At 32.1% G+C, this 21,366-nt stretch overlaps 7 protein-coding genes across 12 annotated transcripts in view; 4 read left to right on the forward strand and 3 right to left on the reverse strand.

Moving 5' to 3' along the window:
- LOC126922337 (protein jagged-1) overlaps positions 1-3,986 on the forward strand; it is a 56,937-nt gene extending 52,951 nt beyond the window's left edge. For both annotated transcript variants that reach the window (XM_050734817.1, XM_050734818.1), the window contains exon 6: positions 229-3,986. In XM_050734817.1, the coding sequence (XP_050590774.1) occupies positions 229-1,946 (1,718 nt within the window). In that variant the 3' untranslated portion in view covers positions 1,947-3,986. The remainder of the gene's footprint in view (positions 1-228) is intronic.
- LOC126922207 (uncharacterized) lies at positions 3,884-8,300 on the forward strand. Its single transcript, XM_050734572.1, has 5 exons — positions 3,884-4,012; positions 6,204-6,626; positions 6,815-7,322; positions 7,458-7,871; positions 7,932-8,300. Exons 1-5 carry the CDS (start codon positions 3,884-3,886, stop codon positions 8,174-8,176), a joined length of 1,719 nt encoding a protein of 572 aa, XP_050590529.1. The 3' UTR covers positions 8,177-8,300.
- On the reverse strand, positions 8,192-9,241 carry LOC126922348 (ADP-ribosylation factor-like protein 2). Its single transcript, XM_050734841.1, has 2 exons — positions 9,058-9,241; positions 8,192-8,838 (listed from the first exon to the last, which is right to left on the reverse strand). The coding sequence occupies exons 1-2, from the start codon at positions 9,120-9,122 to the stop codon at positions 8,349-8,351; spliced, it is 555 nt and encodes a 184-aa protein (XP_050590798.1). The 5' UTR covers positions 9,123-9,241; the 3' UTR covers positions 8,192-8,348.
- Positions 9,242-9,356: 115 nt separating this feature from the next.
- On the reverse strand, positions 9,357-10,935 carry LOC126922344 (HSPB1-associated protein 1). 2 transcript variants are annotated; one of them, XM_050734836.1, is made up of 4 exons: positions 10,764-10,935; positions 10,282-10,568; positions 9,831-10,197; positions 9,357-9,745 (listed from the first exon to the last, which is right to left on the reverse strand). In XM_050734836.1, exons 1-4 carry the CDS (start codon positions 10,770-10,772, stop codon positions 9,416-9,418), a joined length of 993 nt encoding a protein of 330 aa, XP_050590793.1. In that variant the 5' UTR covers positions 10,773-10,935; the 3' UTR covers positions 9,357-9,415. The 2 variants fall into 2 exon arrangements, with proteins under 2 accessions (XP_050590793.1, XP_050590792.1); XM_050734835.1 differs by having other exon boundaries at positions 10,660-10,935.
- A 285-nt stretch (positions 10,936-11,220) lies between these two features.
- LOC126922345 (39S ribosomal protein L9, mitochondrial) lies at positions 11,221-12,228 on the forward strand. Its single transcript, XM_050734838.1, has 2 exons — positions 11,221-11,359; positions 11,442-12,228. Exons 1-2 carry the CDS (start codon positions 11,273-11,275, stop codon positions 12,162-12,164), a joined length of 810 nt encoding a protein of 269 aa, XP_050590795.1. The 5' UTR covers positions 11,221-11,272; the 3' UTR covers positions 12,165-12,228.
- Positions 12,045-16,379, forward strand: LOC126922341 (uncharacterized). 2 transcript variants are annotated; one of them, XM_050734832.1, is made up of 7 exons: positions 12,045-12,167; positions 12,580-12,713; positions 12,846-12,978; positions 13,053-13,560; positions 13,657-13,857; positions 13,922-14,160; positions 14,238-16,379. In XM_050734832.1, exons 2-7 carry the CDS (start codon positions 12,658-12,660, stop codon positions 14,442-14,444), a joined length of 1,344 nt encoding a protein of 447 aa, XP_050590789.1. In that variant the 5' UTR covers positions 12,045-12,167; positions 12,580-12,657; the 3' UTR covers positions 14,445-16,379. The 2 variants fall into 2 exon arrangements, with proteins under 2 accessions (XP_050590789.1, XP_050590788.1); XM_050734831.1 differs by lacking the exon at positions 12,045-12,167 and having other exon boundaries at positions 12,526-12,713.
- Positions 15,224-20,225, reverse strand: LOC126922339 (INO80 complex subunit D). 3 transcript variants are annotated; one of them, XM_050734821.1, is made up of 3 exons: positions 19,457-20,225; positions 17,455-18,969; positions 15,224-17,329 (listed from the first exon to the last, which is right to left on the reverse strand). In XM_050734821.1, exons 2-3 carry the CDS (start codon positions 18,830-18,832, stop codon positions 17,163-17,165), a joined length of 1,545 nt encoding a protein of 514 aa, XP_050590778.1. In that variant the 5' UTR covers positions 18,833-18,969; positions 19,457-20,225; the 3' UTR covers positions 15,224-17,162. The 3 variants fall into 3 exon arrangements, with proteins under 3 accessions (XP_050590778.1, XP_050590780.1, XP_050590777.1); XM_050734823.1 differs by having other exon boundaries at positions 17,455-18,898; positions 19,162-20,225; XM_050734820.1 differs by having other exon boundaries at positions 19,162-20,225.
- Between the last annotated feature and the right edge of the window lie 1,141 nt (positions 20,226-21,366).

Here is a 21,366-nt window from a genome sequence, read left to right on the forward strand (position 1 = left end):
GTCTATAAAAATGTAAATTTATATAGGCATTCATAGTTTAATGATTACAATTATTAATATTCGTATCGATCCATTAGTTGTTGATCTTTCTTCAAAATTGCTGTACGATTCTATAAATTTTCCAAATATTCGACCTCATATTTATGTCACTCAAAATGATAGATTTGTTAAAAAATATTAAAGAAATAAGCGATTTACCAATTAAAATCCAACACGATTGTCTTCCAGACGTGGACGAGTGCACGACAGCTCCCTGTCGCAACAATGGCACTTGCGTGGACGGAGTCGCGGATTTCACCTGCATCTGCAGGGGTGGTTGGAAAGGGAAAACATGCACCCTTCGTGCCGGTCACTGCGAACCAGGTACTTGCCGCCACGGTGGAACCTGTCAAGATCGCGGTGACGGATTCACTTGTCATTGTCCTCCAGGATGGGAAGGTGCTGCCTGTCACATAGCATCACCTGCGTGCGCGAGTAATCCCTGCGAGAACGGAGCGACCTGCGTGAACACCGCCGATGGCAACTACAGATGCGTCTGTCGCGAAGGTTTCGAAGGGCCAAATTGTCGTCGAGACGTGGACGACTGCCAACCTTTACCATGCTTAAACGGTGGCAAATGCGTAGATGGAATCAACTGGTTTAGGTGCGAATGCGCGCCAGGTTTCACCGGTCCGGACTGTCGAATAAACGTGAACGAATGCGCTAGCGATCCCTGCACGGGCGGATCGACGTGCGTAGACGGTATAGCGAGCTATTCCTGCATCTGTTCGCCAGGAAGGACAGGAGTTCGCTGCGAAATCCGTACCGCGGGCGGTCTAGGATGTCCCGTAGCCAGTTGGGACGACGACTGCAACGTCTGCGAGTGTAGAAACGGGAAGAATCAGTGCAGCAATATCTGGTGTGGTCCTGGGAACTGTCTGAATGGTACATCGTGTCTAGCTCACGAGGTTTGTGTACCTAGTCCAAGCGAGAGTTGTCTGGCTCCGTCGTGTCCAGCCTGGGGTGAATGTCGTCCCGTGGAAACCGGAAGACGAGTAGGACCACCTGCTCTGCCCGCGCCGCCTTCCTGTTGGCCTGGACAGGCTACACCAGGCCCAACCTGCTCTAGACTCACTATTTTGCTTAGAAGAGATACTCTCGCTGCTGGCACGTCCGTTGAGATCCTCTGTAGACGGCTGAGAAAGCTCCTGGCTGACCCAAGAAGGCCACAATCCATTGTTCTTTTGTGTGATCTTAAACCTGGAGATAACGATACAGTGGAAGTGACTATCTTTTCTGAGGCAGCCTCAGATGCGGCTAGAGATCTAGGCGAAGCTCTTAGCAGACCTCTGGGCAGACCTCTCGCTCTGGCCTCTGTCCTGGAGGTCAAAGTAGAGACGGCCTTGCTCAGTGAACCGAGTTCCTCGAACTCCAGCAGCGCCGGAAGCTACGTGGCCGTTCTTGGCGGAGCCCTGGCGACTGTTTTGGTCCTGGCACTATTTGGTGGATTGTGGTATCTTAGAATGGTCAGACAGAGATCAAGATTAACTGCAACAACTAGCAGCGAGACTTCTTTGCATCGGCATCGTAGCGATTTGGATGAGAAGTCGAACAATCTTCAGAACGAAGAAAACCTGAGAAGATACGCAAATCCTTTGAAAGACCAGGACCAAGGAGAACCAAGAGTCTCTGTGGTGAGACCTCTGTCTGGAACTTCGCTGGGTGCTTTGGGTACGACAGAGGAAAGCTTGGAGATGGTCTCTGAGGACAGTAGACATCGCTTGCCACCGCTTTATAAACCTCCCAGCGCAGAAGCTAGAAATAATACTGCCAGTTTCACGTACGAGGAAGGACCCCATAAACCATACAGCAAACCCAGACTGCAGGAGCCGACATATTCCTCTCATCAGCAACCGGGCACCAGCCAGACTTCAGCACCCCATCAAGTACTCACGGTTCACGTGTAATATGATAGAGTCGCAAATGTTCGAAGATATCCACTTCTAAAGAAAGATCCTCTATCTTTAGATGATAGAAACGAAGATAAAAAAAGCGGTTGTAAAGGACGTTGTATGAAGAAACGAAGTGGAAAATGATTATCGAACTGTAATGGGGGTAATTTTAACGAACAGACTTAAGAACGAATCGCATGTTTGTTGCCTCTTATTAAAAGCATGAATCATTAATCACTTTTAGGAAATGAAATTGTGAAAAATTGTGTATTGCATTTTAAAATCAGGATTTCGAGAAACATGTTACGTTATAGATTATTTTTTCTTCCTGGGAAATACAAAACAACGTAGGAAGCTAGAGAAAGAGATTGTATTTCCTTTTTAATAAGATTCTGCTGATTATAGATAAGAGATGTTTTTTAACAAAACTTTAAAGATTTATTGCGAAAGAAGCATCGTTCTCTATCTTCCTCCAATGGATCCCTCGCTATTCTACGACAATAATCGACAGTCTACAATTATATATCAGCAACGCCGAGTTGTTTTATCGTTGTACATATGTACATAGCCCGTACTTATTAATTTTGCTAAGCCTGTATCACCTCTGAACGCCGTCGTCCCTATGGCCAGCCTTAAGGTGTAATTATCGACGTGTATCCGCGTTACAATCGTAGGCATTCACACGCGATCCGAAGTCAAGAACATAGCCAAGTGACGGCGAGCAGCCACCGTAGGTTTCGTAGAGTTATAGCACGTAGGCGAATTAATCTGCGTCAACGCAGGCTTCGGACGTTTCATCGGACGATATTATTGTGATACTCATAGAGCGAACGAGAGAAAGAATGCGAGAGAGAATATCGTGCGTAAGATTTAACCAGCTCCGTAACACCCTCTTGGAAAAATTACGAGTCAATCGGTGTTTCGAATCACGATCCAAGCTCGCTTGTTAAGTAAATTTATCGACTAATTAATTCAAATTTACTTCTGCCGTCGATCTTGCTTTCAATCCTAACATTAGTCTTCTTAGAATTTCATCTAAATTTTCAACACGGTATTGCTTTAATTAAATGAATTTATTTGATCAATAATATTCGTGAATGTACAATTGAACGAATTAACAAAACGATGTATCTTTTTCTGTATGAAGGGTGCGCGAAGAACTTTTGCGATCGACGAAAGCGATCGATAGACGAGAAGCGACATAGCACAGCCACGATCGCATGATCCGAGCGATGTATGATGTAAATAGACCCACGTACATAGATCCAGATACTTTCTTGTCCCTCTTTTGGATCTCCCTTATCTATGCCCTCCTATCTTCCCCTGTTAGATGTGCAATTTTATTTTTTTTTTTCTCTCTCTCTCTTAATATCGTTCCAAGCGTATGACGACGAACGATCAACAACAGACGCGCGGAACGCGCGTATTACTAGACTTTTATCGACGAAGAGATCGCATAAATTCGTATTAGGCGTACGTAAGTTGTAACGGGAGAAATTTTTATAACAGATAGTTTATTTTATAAAGAAAGCTATATTATTATACAAAATATATAAAAGCGATGAAAAAATATATATATATAAATATATATATATATATTATATTATATTATATTATATTATATTATATTATATTATATTATTTTTTATTTTATTGCCTTGTATTAATTGTTGAGAGATCACGGACAATAGTTCCTCCTAAATCGAAATTCTGCTTATAGTACGATCGGTCGGAAAAACGATCTAGTAGATTTTCTTCTCTCTGTTTCCGATTAACAGAACTAATGTCCTTGGTCCCTGGTCTAGATAGCTAATGGATAATCCACGCGTTGTGATCAGTCCCGTGTCAGATAAGCGCGAAGGAAGCGTGAATGAGTGCGTGTAAATAAAGTTAAGCTCCTTCCGGTCCCGCAATCATTTCTTTTTTTTTCGTCTAAGGTAGCGACAACGACAATGACGATGACTACGACTATGACAAACAACGATGATGATGGTGATGATGATGATGATGATGGTGATGATGAACAAGTTTCAATAAAAAGTACAACCCTTACAACACCGCCTGGTTTTCACTGGTTTATTGTATATACCCGAACGCAACTGGCCGAACGAATTCTCTCACGTGGTGAGAGTCGATGTCCGCGCAAGTTGCATTCAAATCACCGGGAACGCAGAATCGTAGGTAGACGTGCCTTCCGGGAGCAACCGCCACAGGCCAACAAGACAAGAGGCAGAACGGGACAGAACGACGTGTTTGGTTTCGAATCATTTGATCGCATTAAAGAACGAAGAAAAGAAAGTTTCCTTAAAGGCATAGAAAAGACTTTCTTTGTGTACTTTACGCTTTGCATAATCGTGACGGATAAGGAGAGACTCGATGTTTTTCTCTTCTGTTCGATCGAATTTATTTCTAATTGGATGGGACATACATTATATGGTTAGATGATTCTTAAGCATAGATGAAGGTTTCGTACGAACCATAAAGTAGTAAATTTGATCGAGAAAATCATAATCGTAACATAGACTCAGGAACTACGAGGATAAAATTGAAAGAGAAAGTTTGGAATCCTTACAACTTTTCTTGCTATTTTTATCTATATTTTCTTTCGTCAGTATATTTTCTTTCTGTATACACTCTACTCGTTGGTTTACACTTTTTATTAATCAACACGTTCAGTTTGCTTACTTGTAAAATTCCTATATGAAAAGCAAAGGTCCAACTTGGAGACGTTTGTTTTAATAGTATTATGCAGCACAGACAAAACGATACAAGATTTCATCAAACAGTATATTAAATTTCTCTCCTCATTTCTACGTCCTCGCTTCTACGAATAAAATATTCCACGTGTCGAGCATCATTTTTTGAGCCATCCTGGGCACTTACTCTAAACTAATCGCCGGAGAACAAACATGGTCGTCGGATCCGGATCTCGTTGCTAGCAAACCGGCCACGGATTTCAATAGATCGTTTCATTGAGGATAATACAGTGTTCATTATCATCGAAAGCGCGTCTGAGATTAACAAAGGGCCCCGTGTAGGCAATTTCGTGAGACGCCGAGACGAGGATCGGTGACCATCGTGGTGATCTTGACCACGGTACACGAGCCGCGTATACAACCGCGTGACTGCTGAATGAACGATCTGCCAAAATTACAATACAATGGCCCAGAAGAACCACTTGACGAATACCCAGTAAATGAGTCAGCCTGGTTGCTTAGCCGAATAAGGCTCGTGTGAACCACCAAGTCCAAGAGCGCCGTCACTGTGTAAATGGGATACCTTGAGAAAGCGCAAGAACCAAGGTTACAGATCGACTCTGTAATACCATCGGGAGAAATATGACGCGTTTTAACACCTATGAATGCCGTTTACGGTTCAAGACAGTTAACGTAAACGCTCCGCAAGCGAATATCTGACACCTGACGCGAGAAATCCCACCTGACCAAGGAGAATAAACGTCGTCACGGATGAGATAAATAAGTAAATAAAATATGGATAAAAATGTAATATAGATAAAACATAAATAAATAAAATGTGGATAAATATATAGATAAAACATAAATAAATAAATAAAATTGTGGTAAATCATTTTATCTGATCTGCATCCTCTTGCACAGTTGAACTAATATTAGTTTATTTCGAAATTTTACAGGCCATAAATTACTAGTTAGTACTGATAAATTCTTTTGCGTAACAAGTAATCTGTTTAATGAAAGGATTCGATTTTATTGTCTGCACGTGATAACTTCACGTTATCAAAATTTGAAGTTAGTTTCTTATCAATCTATCAGTAAAATAAACCAAAAAGAAGTCGAATTAAAAGGTTCAATTGAAACAAGACAAAGGAAATGGAATCTCTCGAAGTGTTTCCAGTAATTCTACATGTTTCTTACCATCTTAAAAATTCCATTTGCCAAGAGAAACTTACGTTTCAGGAAAATATAAATTTCGAAAATGTTACCGGAATATCGAATTATTATTTCGACTATTACGGGAACGAATGGGAATTTCTGGACGATGAAGAGAAAGAGGAAATGGAGGAGGAGGAAGAAGAGGAAGAGAAAGAACTAGAAGAGGGTGACATTTCTGTAGACTTGCTGACACAATTTCGGGAGTCCACGATCGAAAAGAAAACAGCCGAGATCCAACTGGAAAAAGGAAAACTACGAGGAATGGTTGGTGTAATTCCATTTTGCTAATCGTAACTCGATGAAAAAAAGATCATTCTCATACACAAAAAAAATATAAGGAGTATTGGCGTTGAATATGTAGATAAAAAGGGAGAGAGGTCTGTCAGAAGAAACTCTGATCACTCCGGAAAACGGGGAATTCATTGTTTCTGCCGAATCGTCCGTAGAAAGTTCAATCCATCCTTGCCTCAAAGATATAGATATCAGCGATTCCCAACTGAAATTGCAAAATCTGTACACGGTGTTTCCGATTCCTGACGATCCTGGCTTGGTACCCGAGTTCTGGACCATTCACGAACGTAAAATCGAGTCTTATCCAGATGATGGCGTGCTGAAATTTTTCGATTTGGTAAAGGCATCTCGCATCAGACCTATACAGGCCTTGGAAGATATGTTGCTATCTGAGAAAATCAATTTGCAATATTACGGAATCGATTGCCGCGCCATTCGACCTCTTTGCAAAGCCTTGATGAAAAATCCTTTCGTTCATACAATCAATCTTACAGTAAGATAAATATCCGTAACCTTTCATATAGATTAACAAATATCAGTTAATAACGTTAATATGATTAAAAGCAATTTCTTAATTATTAGAATTATTTCGATCGACAAATGTTTTTAACAAAAATTAATTACAATTGGAAAAAAGGAAAAAGAATGTTAATATTTTTGCCCGAAATAATTGTTTCGTAGGGTAATTGGTTATCAGAGGATGCCTGTTATCATCTGAATGAATTGCTACTGAAAAACAACATGATACACACGTTGGTATTATCAGGATGCAAAATTGGTCCAAAAGGTGCCGCAAAATTTCACGATGGAATTTCGGAGAATGTGACACTGAAGACATTAGATCTCTCGGATTGTAATATTCGTAAAGAAGGTTTGGACTATATTACACAGGCAATGTGCAATAACGAAACCATCGAAACTCTTTTAATCAATGACAATAATTTCGATGAATCTTGCTCGGAGGCTTTGCAAAGATTGCTCTCCTGTTCGCAGACAATACAGCATTTAGAATTGTCATGGAATTCTTTGTACACCGTGGAAACTTGGAAGAAACTGATCAAAGGATTCGATAACAATGAAATTTTAATCGATCTTGATTTATCTTGGAACGCTTTAGGGAAAGAATGTGTTCCATATCTTCGTCGATTATTAATGCGTTCTTCGCCATTGAAAAAGTTACATCTGAATGGTAATGTGGAAATCATAAAGACTTTTCTTTTAATATAGAAATTTCTTAATCCTTTACTAGATCAGAACAGTGAATCTCGATATTCAGAAACCAATTTAATGTCTAATATCAATATTATATTTCAACTACGTTCAGGAAATCGATTTTATGATGAAGATATAGAGATCATAGCGAAAGGATTATCGAGAAATAAAGAGCTCGAGGAATTATACTTAGGTAACAACCCTATAAAAGCTGAAGGTGCACTTAATCTCGTTAAAGCAGTTACCCCCGAAAAATCGCCCGAAAGTTCACTACGTATTCTGGATCTTACGAATATTTGGGCGAACAAAAACATATTACCGGAGCTTCAAACAATTCGAAATAATAGACCATGGCTCGATATTAAATTAGGAGGGATACTTAGTAATTACAAAGTCGACGATCCAGATGTACAAGCAATATTTTTGAGAAGAGCCAACTATGAGGCCATGAAACCAAAGAAGAAACGACATCGCAGAAATTTTGGTCACTTTGTATTATCACTTTCTGATGATCCCATCTCAAGAGGTATAGGAAAATAAAAATGATACAGTAGTTGCTTCTATTGAAATAAAATTAATATTACAGGAAAATTTGTAGAACTGGTAGAAAAATTCCAACTGAAGTTATCTCAATCTTTGGTAAATGAACTAATGCATGCATTTGATGGTGTAAGACATACCGTCGATCAAGGATTATTAAAATCTGTTTACATGAAACATTTTCCGAATACAAAACTTCCACTGGAAAAACCTACTAAAAAAAGAAAAACCAAAGGCGCAAATATGAAAAAAAAGGAAAAGACAAAAACTAAAAACAAATATGGACTATGAAAATGAATATTACAGTTTATTACAATACTCTAACTTTATTAATTTAAATAAAATATAATTAAATTACATTTATGCTTTTTAACGAATACGAAATAAGTGTTACAATACAAAAAATTACAAAGAATTGTAATAGTAGTGATATAGATTCTAAAATTTGATGCATTTCTTAATATCAATCTATGTAAAATATTCTAGCAGAAATATCATCAACAATCCAATTTATTCCTTCCACAAGATTTTCTGCTGTAACTGCTGAACATTTGTATATTTGCCAATGATGGGTTTTAATATTAGGTAATTCCAAAATTTCTGCAATATCAAATGCAGACAGTGCTCCAGGCAAATCTTGTTTATTCGCAAGTATTAATAAACTTGCACCTTCTAATCTCTCCTCTTGTAAAAGTTTATATAATTCTGTCTTGCAATCCTCCAATCTTCTTCTATCTGCGCTGTCAATTACCCACACAAGACCATCTGTAGATTCAAAATAATTTCTCCAATAAGACCGTAATGACTTTTGTCCACCCACATCCCATATATTTAGTTTGTATCCACGATGTTCCAAAGTTTTAATATTAAAACCAAGAGTTGGTGATATTGTATCAATTGGTTCTCCATTAAGTCTCTTTAAAACTGTTGTCTTACCAGCATTATCTAAACCTCTGTAAATATATAAAGAAAGTGTACGAGGAAGGTGTACAAAGACAAAGATTTAAGATATATATGAAAAACTACAATCATTAATGTATAAAAAGAAAGAAACAGAAATATACAATAAATTATTTAACATAGTTGCATAATCTTGTTTAAAAAGTGGATAATGTCAACGTAAATAATACCATAACCTAAAAATATTGAAACAAAAAAGCAAAAATACGTACAGCATTAAAATACGCATTTCTTTCTCCTTTTGCTTCAGTTTCTTAAGCACTGTTAACAATCCCATTATTAATTACATTAGGAATATCACTAGTCGTTAGTTTATAAACATAATATGTACCCGGAAAATGTAAAGCTACTCAACGTGACAACTTTAACGTCTATCGAAAACAACAAAGTCAAATCCAATGCCAAATGAGTATCTGTTAAATATAAAATGTATTTGATAATATACAATATATTCATTTATATATTCAACATTAATAGTAAATTAACTACTAACAAATAATTTAATCAAATATATGATATCAAATATATCAAATAATTTATTAAAATATATATTATAAATTATACAACATATTATGATAAAAGTAATTCTGAAACTTTATTAACAACATCAGGATGACAAAGTGCATTAACAACTTTTTCAGTCAAATCTTGAGAAGTATTTTGGATATCAATATGAGGTTTAAAATCTTCTTTCACTGATTCAATATAGATTTCAGGAAATCTCTCCCTCTTCATTCTCAGAAATTCTTTTAGTTCTGTATGACTAAGTTCATGAAGTAGCTTTACGTAAATTGGATATTCTGTTACTAAATCCTTAGCAGTCCATATATTACGTTTTATCTTTCCAGAAGATGATTCTACATTTGTCATAGTTTTACATTCCCCAAGAGCAATGTTGAGCTGTTAAATAATTTGATTTTAATATTAAATATTTATAATTAATATCAATATAAACTACAGATATGCAACGTTCATTATACATTACCAAATCTATACAATCAGTGTCATTAGATACATTATTAACATCTTTCCCAATTCTGGTCACTATTAATTTAACAATAGCTTCTTTCACTCTGGATATATTATCTGTTATTATAGGTAGCCATATATTAACACTAACAGTTAATTCCAGTGACTCAACATAGTGCCACCAACCAGGAGGAACAAATAATACATCTCCTGGTTCTAATGTTACTAATCTTGCTGTGTCTTGTATCTTTAATATATTAATTTCATCTTCTTTAGTAGGACAGAAAAAGTTGTATTTACTATATATTGTAGATTCTTCATAAGGAATTCTTGTTGGCTGGAGAAAATTACTTGAACTTGGAGGAAACAATAACCATTGTTTCCTAAAAAATAATATGAACGCATTTGTGTTACAATCTTACTTTTATGTTAAAATTTTTGTTTTTATTTTCATACATATAACTGACCTTCCATGAATTTGAGCAACTAAATTACAACCATAAGAATCCTGATGGCAATTTGTATGAGCTCCTTTGCTTCCAATCCAAAGAGTAGAATCATCGCCAGTTTTATCAATATCAAACCTTTTCCAATTTACTGAATTTATTATTTCTGGTTTATCTTTAAACCACTCTTGCATATACTTATAATCAAAGTAATACCATTGTCCATGATCTTCATGGAGGTTCATATTTTGAATAAAGTATGATAGTGTGATTGAAACTGTTGAACAATTTATTTCCCATTGTGGAGTCTGAAACATGTAAAATAGTTTTTAAAGCTTGTCACAAAAATGTCCAAACATAAATAAAAGAAAAAGATTAATTAAAATAATAATAATTTACCATAGATCTAGCATTATAACCAAGTCGAAACGGTAATTTAATATCGCCGAATTTTTCAGCGAGTTCAGATAAATTCCATTCTAATAATTTCCAACAATATTCACCTTTTTCATTTTGTAACATATGTTGAAATACTACTGGCTCTTGCATTTCCATAATAGCTTGATATAAAACCTTATCCGATGGTGACTTTAATTTATCCATCGTTGATAATTATTTATTCTTTTTTAAATATAAAATTTGATCACGTTAGAAACTGTTTCATTTTAAAACTTAAATTGAACTTTATTTTTTAAGTTGTTAAAAATATCCTATATCTATGTTTTTATGCATGTTTTTATAAATAAGGATACATCTTATTAATAAAATCAAAAGTGCTCTTGTAGATAATAAATTTGAAGTGGTTTACAAAAGTTAAAGACTTTGGTTAGCTTCAATGATTACAACTTATGTGCACGTATAATAGTGCGTTGCTAACTACTCAAATTCCGATCCGTGGTTAGTTAACAAGGCGTATTTCATGGCGTATTCTAACCAAACAGAGAAGTCACAGTAGTTTAAAATTGAATATCAACTTGTATGCTTTTTAGTTGTACCTAACAAACAAGTAAATATGTTAAAGTATACGCAACTGTGCTTGAATTATTTAAAATCAACATTTCTTTCTCGTCAGAATAATATATTAGTGCAACAAAACCGGGTAATATTTTATTATCTATTTTGCAGAAAATTAATACAAGACTAAGCGTTTAAAGGTGAATAATTATTGCTTTCTATTTTAGAACACGTATATCTTAAAAAGAAAATATCGAGTACCGCTTCATAAAAAATATGAGAGGCTACCACGGTTAACACATAAACATTTCATTTATGAATTTGTAGAGCATTCAACTCAAAGGAAACAAAAAAAGATTGATTTAGTTTTGTTAGAGAGTGTAAAAAACATTGGTGAAAAAGGTCAGAAGGTATCAGTATCTTCTCAAAAAGCTTATGAAAGTCTGATATTACCAAAATTGGCTGTATATGCAACTCCTGAAAATCTTAAAAAATATGTAATCGAAGATGTAGATATCCAGAGAAGATTATCTAAATATAGCTCTCAATTTGTAGAAAAAACAATAAGCATATTATCTCAATGTTATTTACCAGTAACAATGTCCATGGACCATCCATGGACTATAGAAAAATGGCATGTGAAAGTAGCTTTTCGTAATGAAGGATACATTGTACCTGAATACGCTATAACTCTTCCAGAGAAGACTATATCTGGTCCTGATTTACTCATTGAAAATAAAGAATTTTATGTTATTGTCAAAATTAATAATATTGAGGAAGTTAAAGTCAGATGTAGAGTACATCATTATACTTCTAACTTAGAAAAAAAGATTGAATATGATGTACCATATTACTTACTACCAAGCGTAGCAATTTTCGCAGAAGATCAATCAATATTAAATTCACTCCCAAAACATCCTTTGGCTGATAAAGAAAGTGTAGAAAAATAAAAAGTAAATAATAATTGTATTATAAATATTGTAATAAATAAAATATTTCGTTCGAAAAAATTAATTAAGTTGTTATGTCTATATTTTATTAATATGTGAAATACAATTATAATTAAATAATTTCATTGTACACGTATATGTGTAGATACGCGTGTATTTTAAGTCTTACGAATTTGAATTAAAAATTAAGTGATTTTTTTCAATGATAATTATTTTGCTCACAATACATACATGTATGTTTACATCTTCCTTATTGATGTAATTCTCCTTTTTATCATACATCTGTATTTATGAAGTAGATATACATATATATATATATATATATATATATATATATATATATATATATGTATATGCAATCAATAATTAATTTATGTAGTATTGAGTGTTAATTTGCTCTTCATTTTTCTTTTAGTTAACCTGACTTCTTACTAATTCCATTATTATGAATGAAAATACGTTTCATTTTAGTTTATTATATTGATATTTAGAAATGGAAGAAAGATATTTTGGATGGGATGAAATTTCTGATGGATTACTTTTATTAAGGTAATAAAGTTTTTAGAAATTCAAATACCTCATATGTTTGTATAAATTACATCCCAAAAGATAATTTATTCATAAATAAAATACAACAAATAGCTATTTTACTTATTATCTTTCTCTATATTTAAATATTAGTACACAAAAGACTGAGGATGAGCATACCAAAAAGACTAAACTACAATCTGATCCTAATCATGTATCAAAGGTATATTGTCCGCACTCATACTTGATTTTAAATTTCCATGAAACCTTAAGTCAACGTGATAAGGTAAATAATAAAAAGTAAAGGAATTTAATTACAATATCTGTAATTTGTTTATTTCAAAAATATATCGTTTTTAGCTCAGATTTAGGAAATATTATTTAAGGAAGGTAGCTCCAAATGAACCAAATGTTATTATTTTACAAGATATAAAGGATCTTGTAATGTATTTATTAATCAGTCACATAAGTCCTCAATTTGTGAATTTCTTCTTTTTACCAATTGTGGATCGCTTTTTGAGAGCTGCAATACTTTATTTTCAATATTATGTGATAACATGGGAAGAATTAATGAAAGAACGTACAGCTACTATGAAAAAAGCACCAAATCCTTTGGCTCAGGGCTATAGATATAGATATGCAGAAGAAATGCAAATTCTTCGTTGTGTCTTAGGTAGAGAATATGCTGATTTAATAGTAGGTTGTCATGATGTTATACAATATCATCATATGACTGGTGGAAAAAAAGGAGCTCCATCTGTGACACAATCTCAAGGAGAAAAGGATTTACGAATATTTGAGGTATTAATCTGTATGACACATCGTATTGTCTGGATAGCTTTAGAACGCAAGTATTTCAGTTTGATTGGTGAGTGAAAACTATAATAAAATAGAAAACATAAACTATCTATAAAATAATAAATATATAATTATATTCAAACAAAAAATAGGATATTTGTTCTAGAAATAGAATTGCACAGATTATTTAGAACTGAAACATATAATATAGCTGAAAGACGAAGTCATATCATTCAAGATATGTTACCTAATGATATCCAAGTATTACAAGGTCACAAAATACAAGTAAAAAGAAAATTATTAAGAAATTCACCCTTAATACAAGGATTGATATACTCAGATTCTGACTATCGTCTTCTATCTTTAGGTATATTACATACTTTTATATATTTCTTTACAAAAGAAACAAAATAATGCATTATGGTTTACAGGAATAGAGGACAATTCAAATGACGAATGCATTCTTTATTTGAAATATGCACTTGTTGCTAAAGAAGATAAATTACATGAACTGGGAATAAAAGTAGGAATTTTAGGAGAAAATAGAACTAATTATGATATTCTACTAATGCCTCTGGAAGAAAAAAACGAAGAACAAGACAAAACTCAATTATCAGATAGAAGAAAACATGAAAAAAAAAAGAGTGTTAAGGATACAATGCAAGATGCAGTAAGTTTTTAAAAATGTTCTGAATACATGCATTTATTATGAAACATTAATGTCATATCTTTTATTTAATATCGTAGCAAATATCTATAAAAGTACAAAGACTTCCGTCTTTTCAAACCAAACCCGATCTAGCACAAGACTTTTCAACGAGAACAATTAATATTTCACCAAAAGGCTACAAAATTGCGCGTCAAAAAGCAAGGAAAAGGTGGTTGATTAGAGAAATTAAACGGCAAGGATATAAAGAAACGGATACATACTCAATAGCAACGATGATAGATTAATTATTTTTTTGAAAATAAATTAAGAATTATAAGCATATTTGTGTCATAATATAAATTATCGTAATTTGAATAACATTCTCTTTTAATTGAAAATTTATAAACTTCTTCTATGCTATTATGTGAGCAAATATAAATGTTACAAATTCTTAGTTTACGTTAGTTATATTTTTAAATAAATAAAATTTTGAAATTTGTATTATTTGAATTAAACATATGATATATATAATATATACAAATACAAATTAAAAGATATACAAATATATACAAATATATCGTTATAACACAACAAATAATAACAAACAACAAATTTTTGTTGAGTATGTTTGTTGAATTAAAGTAAAATAAATAGAACACAAATCAATGTTGATTACTATTTCAAAACTGTTTTATTTTTCGTGTAATTACTTAAAGTTAGTATGAATTAGTAACAATTAAATATTTGAAAATATGTGTCTATATTTGGTTTCCTAAAAAAATTTACTTCATGCAATAATTTAATTTCTTTACATTTAATATTATTTTGTAAGATTGAGTAATAATGAATAAAGAAATACAAAGTATTTATATTTTTAATTATATAAAAAGAAAACTGTTGATAACTAATACAAAATATGGAAAACTACTTAAAATTATTCGTAACGCGCATTGAAAAAATTTAGAAAGAAAAATACTGATAATTATTTTTATCGCATAAGATATTAAACATAGACACATATTTCGAAAATAACGCTTTTAGGATATGTGATAAGGGTGGATAAACTGAGTACAATAAGACAATGTAAAAAATATGCTTATTATAATTGGTAATGCCTAATAATGCGTACTAATGCTGATATTTTACAAGGAGATACATATATAGGTACATTTGAAGCAATGCATTGTTTTAAGATTAAATTTTGCATTGTCCTTATATAAATAATTACTGTACCTACTTACTACCATTATATATAATAACAATATATATACGACATTAATTTAATCCCAATATGGGTTAAATTGTAAATTATATTGTATTTCTGTCCATTTACAAGTGGCAAATTACTGTCCATTTGCATTGGTTTACATTTAAAACATTTATTATTCAAGATATACTTCCTTGCGACCTATTATTTATGAATAATGACACGCACATGTAACGTACAAAAAAAATATCTTAAATAGTACATTTGGCACAGAAACTTTGATAATAAAAACTAGATCTCACAAAAATCTGTACAATTCTAGCGTCACAAGTAAGTTGTTTTTTCTGCTGCTTTACTCTCTAATGACATTTATTTATAGTCTACAAAGTGATTCAACATAGTTCTTTTTCTTTAATTTCGATTACGATATGTATTAAAATTATGATAATTTGAAATATATTGTGTACATTTGAAAATATTACATGTACGTAGATAACTCTAGTGTCAATACTATAGCTATGTTGTAATCATTTAAATGTTAAATGGCAGTAAATGATTTAGTTGTCCTTATAATTAACCAGAGGAATCTAGTTTTTTTTCTCAGAATCTGTGCCCTCTTACAATTCTTTAATCTGAATTTTATATATTTTTACTTTGAATAATAAAATAATATATCACGTGTCATCTTTTCTTATAGGCTGCAAAAGAAATTGAATCATATTACAATTACTAAAGATATCAAAAATGAAACTATTTCGGCACTTCTTATTAAGTTGAATCTTTAATTATATGTTACAGTTATCTATTACTGAACATTTATCTATATGATTATAATACAAAATGAAGAAAATGATGATAGTGGTGATTATGCATATATCAATAAGATTATTTGCGATTACTCGCATATATTATTACAGCAGGCAGATGATAAAAAATGAATATGACCATTTATATGTATATGTACTTTTTTTTAAGTTCAGTCATGTGTTCATGCAATTCTATTTTATAAATAAAGTTTCTTAGTAGAAAATAATCTGTTAAAACTTGTAACTTCTGTTTAAACAAAACCTAAGTTATATTCATATCAAAACATACAACGAACTGAATAATATACTGACTTTTAACAAAAGACTTTACCTCTGTTTAAAATAAAAACTTTATACAACTTAGAGAAATTATATAAAATCACTTGATTATATTTTTACAAAATATTAATGACTATTATTTGCAACTATATCAGGGTACTTAAAAACAAAATAAAAATCATTAATAGTGAATAAAGCAATATGTAAAAATAAATTTATGTGCCCTGAAAAATTCAAATATAGTAGAATTACTTTGTAGGACTGTTTTTTTCTTTTGACTTTTGTATCTTTCATAAGCAAAAAGTATTTATTGTTATACCATTATAGCTACAACACTGTAACTGAACTTTTAAATTGTATTCAAAATAATTCACAAATGTATAAAAGAACAAGATGATTTTACGATTTTTTCGTGATTACTTTTTTAGCAAGGATGGAATTTGTAGAATTTATAAGAAATATGATCTCTTTTCTTCCTTTTTATGAGAATCTAACTATATGATGTAATTGTACCCAATGAAATTTATATTAAATTAGTAATAGTTAACTATTTTTTGTTACTTTCTGTATGTCAATCCCTGCCATTATCTCGGATTTTTATAGTTACATAACGAAAGTCAATAACACAATCTTACATTTAGCAGCACATACACAAACAGTATTTTTTTCTATATTGTAAGGAACACACGTGAACTCGTTTTCAAATTATTATATTACTAAAATAGGCGGGGCTACGAAGCAATATCTGACATAAGTTGAGCCAATAAAGCTGGCTCTAAAAGTCCATGCGTTTGCCCCATTCTTTCCAAATTCCGTACATCCTTATCCACTGCCTCTAATGCTCGCTCCAATTCTTCTTCTTCTTCTCTTGATGGTTCATATTCCCCATTTCTGCCTTCTGAAAATATAAATCTTATTTTATTTTTAAATTAAAGTAATTCATAAGAATAAATATATTTCACACAACATATTTATATAAATTAATATCACACAATACAAAAAGGACAATATCATTATAATTACCAATAAAGAGGTCATTAAAAGCATCAGCAGGTAAGTTGTTGAGCACATTGCCAAAATCATGCTCTGCAGGATCCAAAGAAGGAAACACCTCATGATCTCCCAGATCTTTAAGTCCTCCTCCAAGACCAAGTCCTAATCCTAAATTTAAGTTAGCAGAATTTGAAGTTCCTTGTGCTACAGTATTCAAATTATTCAAAGTTTTTGTCTGATTTTCACTAGAGTTTATTTGATTCAAATATTGACTCTCTTCATGTACTAGAGTAGGATCTTTAATCTCAAGTTTATTTGCAAGAGGCCGCTTTCGTTTCTTTGGCCTAGATTTTGGTTTAGGCCTGGGAATTGTAGGAGATGTTGGTTTTTTACGAGCTTTCTTTGGTTTAGACTCTTGGGCTTTACGATGATAATTATCTCTTTTCCTTGCATGTTCTGGACAAAGAGGTAATTCATGTGCAACATCAAACACAGGAATACAACATTGTGTATTATCACTAAATTTGGCAGTGCAATGTTCAAATAAAAGTTGATCTCCATTCAACATAATATGACGAGAACAATGGCGAGTACAGGGCAAAGATATCTGTTGACATCCTTCAGCTCCACAAAGCCCACCAACTAGAAGTGGCCCGTCAACCACTTTACTTGTATTTGGAGAACCACTTAAAGCTCTTGCTGTAGATGCAGGATCCTTGCAAGCAGCTTCTAGCAGACATCTAGCTCTATCACGTAACAAAATTTCTGAGTCTGTCCCACCTTTATGTAACTGAAGTAATCTTCTTCTTAGTTGGGAACGCAATTGAGAAAGGCGTGCAGAACGATTCAATGTTGAAGTGCTTTCTCCAGAAAACCAATAACGTTGATAAATTGTCATTTCATCTCCACTAGAGTCACTATCTGATATTTCATCCCCAGCTCTAGGATAATACAATAGTGTATGGTCCCGACTTTGCTTTCTATTTTTTAGTCTTTGTAAATTTTCAATATGACGCTGCTTTTGTTGAATTGCTTTCGCAAATTTATAATCTATATGTTCACCATCACCACTACCACTGCCACCACCACCAACACTACAATCAGCATCTAATTCTACAGCACGGTCTTGTACAGCTTTGAATTCCGCATCTGGTACGGATGTTATCCTTATTCTTTGTTTCATACATTTTTCTTTAGTCTTACTATTTTTGCAATTTTGCATTACTTTAGAATTTTTAGACGACACTACTGAAACATTTCTTCCTGTTGCTGTACCAAATGGCTCTGGTTCACTGAAAATATATGGATCGACATCTTGACGAGCCTCAGTTTTCAGCAAAGCCTTCAACCGATCCGAAAACTTCAATTTATTGTCCATGTTTGAGTTTTCGGATATGGGGACCTTCATTGATTACCGCTTTCCTTGTATCTTGTTCCACCTGCATTCTCAAATCCTCTAAATCTTTTTTCCTATCTAGATAAAACTTAGTTCAAGCCATGTGCCTAGATCCAAGTCCATACATAAATATTTCTGAATTCATAATACTGAGAATAAAAAAATAAAAAGTTATTTTTATTGTATTATATCACAGTTTGATTGTTTTTGTATTTGCTTTAGACATTAATGTTTACATATGCATCAAGGTAATACAACTAACAAAATGAAATTTTGTACAAAGTATAATAACTTATAAAATAGTCATATCCATTACATATGCTAATAATATTAATACGCACCCAACTTATATACATGTATCTGCATATGTACAAAACTTAGTTTCGTCATGGGTTATGCTTTGATAGAAACATTAAAACTGATTACCTACTATTTAGTATCAAATTTTATAGTGGAATTTTACAAAAAATCTTGTATAGTTAAATGACAGTAAAATTTATTGTGTGTTTTAAAAGTGCAAGTAATACTTTAGTAGTCAATAATATCTAGATCAATTAAAGCTATATATCACTATAAGTATAAGTTTAAATTCACATATTCCTGTACATATATGTATCAGATGATTACTAAAGTCACCTGGTTTAAACAATAAGCGTGAACTTAGTCCATGGCTAGATCAGGATAAAAACAATCCTTGCCTCGCATAGCAATTCACACTAAATATACCCTATACATTTTCAAACAATTTCATTACATGAAATATTAAAGCATTGAATGTGAATTCTAAAAGTTCTGACAAACTTTGACAATTCAAAGCCATATTAATAAACATTTTATTTCTAGTGTTGACATGAGTACATGATGTTGGATATCAACACTGTTTGGTTATGTTCACTCCTTATATAGGCAATAAGACACTTTGCAAAATACTATAATTAAGTTTCAGTAATATAGTCAAAAAAACTCATAGGATGAATCTTGCAGCATATTTATACCCTATAACAAGGGTAAACTATTCACAAATACTATCACGAAATCCTCTTTATGAACTCGTTTCGTTTAGTTTAACCGAGGTTGGGACAATGGAAATTACTCCCAACAGTAATGGAGGTTGTTGCCCAATCAGAAGCAATCCGACCTTTTTCGTACAAAATACACTCCAACGAGATTGAAGATTCACGCACAAATTTTAGCATTCATCGATAATAACATTAGAAAGACATGTCAGATATAAAGAAAGCAAAATGGCGGACACTGCACACACGAACAGTTTCTCATGCGAAAAATCTTTGAATTCACTGTATTATCATTATGAATTCGATATACAAACAATTTATGTCCACTTTAAGTGTTAACTAATTTTAAATGATAATTTACGAAAACATATTTTTACATGATTTCGACTATTTCTATTGGAAATGTTTAGATTGTTCTTCGTTATTCATTTTGACATAACCTTTTAACTATTTTATGTATATAATAAACCTAATTTCATTTCTACTTCTTTTCTTTTAGAAAATAGGATAGTATGAATAAAACTACAAATATAATAATATTTCATTTTTCAATCTTAAAATATCCATTGTATGATCTAGTTTCCTTAATGCTATATTGTATTCAGAGTAATTATATTTGATTTACATAAATGTATAGCTTTTCGTTAATATTTTAAAATATGGCATGTATAACATGACATATATAGAATATTATATTATGTTATTTAGTAACATCATTTTACCCAACTTTCTTGATATTAATATTAAAAGAATAAATTATATAATTGATTAATTTACAATGATAGTAATTAATATAATGTATCGAGAAATATTGAAATAGCTGATTTTAAATAAATTTTAGCCTCTTACAATAAACATTGAAAATTTCACGTAACATAGAATTATTATTTTTTTGTAGAATATGAAATGCATAAAAAAGATATTATCTTTTGATAATTAATAAGTAATAAACAGTGCGTGATCTACATCTATTCAAATATAATTAACATACTCTAAAAGGATATTATACTTAATTAAAAAATATAGATGTAGAAAATCTATATATAAATCTCATAAATATTACTTAAATACGTAAAAAGAATAATGAAAATAAAATAAATTATGCATGTATTAAATATAAAATCGGGCGATGAAGTCAATGTCAAGAGCAATAATTTTCATATTGCTACATAACCAAACCATATTTTATATTTATCCGAGATTTTATTCAAACATTTAATTTTTGAATTAATAAATAACTAGATTCTATATTTGTGTAATAAGGCATTACAAAAGACAATCAAAATTCATAAATCTAGTAACCTTCAAAAAGTTGTTACCAGTGATCAGCTGATTTTGACATTTAAGACTATAACCTATTAATATATTACAAAAGACCACCTGTTGATATAGTCCATCCTTTCCGAAAAAAATTGGAATTGCTTAATTATTAATACTTTACTATTTAAAAAAAGAGGTAAGTGAATTCAAATATTATATTAATATCTTATTTTGTCAAATAACATAAAATAAAAGTATGCAAATTATATA

The sequence above is a fragment of the Bombus affinis genome, chromosome 11 (genome assembly GCF_024516045.1).
Source record: "Bombus affinis isolate iyBomAffi1 chromosome 11, iyBomAffi1.2, whole genome shotgun sequence".
Classification (NCBI taxonomy): domain Eukaryota; kingdom Metazoa; phylum Arthropoda; class Insecta; order Hymenoptera; family Apidae; genus Bombus; species Bombus affinis.

What these genes read in the sequence shown, in the direction of transcription:
- LOC126922207 (XM_050734572.1), top strand. Translation starts at nt 3,884, where the DNA reads ATGACGATGACTACGACTATGACAAACAACGATGATGATGGTGATGAT. An exon ending in TTCATACAATCAATCTTACA is followed by an intron (nt 6,627 to 6,814) that starts GTAAGATAAATA and finishes ATTGTTTCGTAG; the next exon opens with GGTAATTGGTTATCAGAGGA. An exon ending in GAAAAAGTTACATCTGAATG is followed by an intron (nt 7,323 to 7,457) that starts GTAATGTGGAAA and finishes AACTACGTTCAG; the next exon opens with GAAATCGATTTTATGATGAA.
- LOC126922348 (XM_050734841.1), bottom strand. Translation starts at nt 9,122, where the DNA reads ATGGGATTGTTAACAGTGCTTAAGAAACTGAAGCAAAAGGAGAAAGAA. An exon ending in GAAATGCGTATTTTAATGCT is followed by an intron (nt 8,839 to 9,057) that starts GTACGTATTTTT and finishes ATATATTTACAG; the next exon opens with AGGTTTAGATAATGCTGGTA.
- LOC126922344 (XM_050734835.1), bottom strand. Translation starts at nt 10,863, where the DNA reads ATGGATAAATTAAAGTCACCATCGGATAAGGTTTTATATCAAGCTATT. An exon ending in GTTATAATGCTAGATCTATG is followed by an intron (nt 10,569 to 10,659) that starts GTAAATTATTAT and finishes TACATGTTTCAG; the next exon opens with ACTCCACAATGGGAAATAAA. An exon ending in GTTGCTCAAATTCATGGAAG is followed by an intron (nt 10,198 to 10,281) that starts GTCAGTTATATG and finishes ATTATTTTTTAG; the next exon opens with GAAACAATGGTTATTGTTTC.
- LOC126922345 (XM_050734838.1), top strand. Translation starts at nt 11,273, where the DNA reads ATGTTAAAGTATACGCAACTGTGCTTGAATTATTTAAAATCAACATTT. An exon ending in TATTAGTGCAACAAAACCGG is followed by an intron (nt 11,360 to 11,441) that starts GTAATATTTTAT and finishes TTTCTATTTTAG; the next exon opens with AACACGTATATCTTAAAAAG.
- LOC126922341 (XM_050734832.1), top strand. Translation starts at nt 12,658, where the DNA reads ATGGAAGAAAGATATTTTGGATGGGATGAAATTTCTGATGGATTACTT. An exon ending in CCTTAAGTCAACGTGATAAG is followed by an intron (nt 12,979 to 13,052) that starts GTAAATAATAAA and finishes TATCGTTTTTAG; the next exon opens with CTCAGATTTAGGAAATATTA. An exon ending in AGGATACAATGCAAGATGCA is followed by an intron (nt 14,161 to 14,237) that starts GTAAGTTTTTAA and finishes TTAATATCGTAG; the next exon opens with CAAATATCTATAAAAGTACA.
- LOC126922339 (XM_050734821.1), bottom strand. Translation starts at nt 18,832, where the DNA reads ATGAAGGTCCCCATATCCGAAAACTCAAACATGGACAATAAATTGAAG. An exon ending in TTTTAATGACCTCTTTATTG is followed by an intron (nt 17,330 to 17,454) that starts GTAATTATAATG and finishes TTATATTTTCAG; the next exon opens with AAGGCAGAAATGGGGAATAT.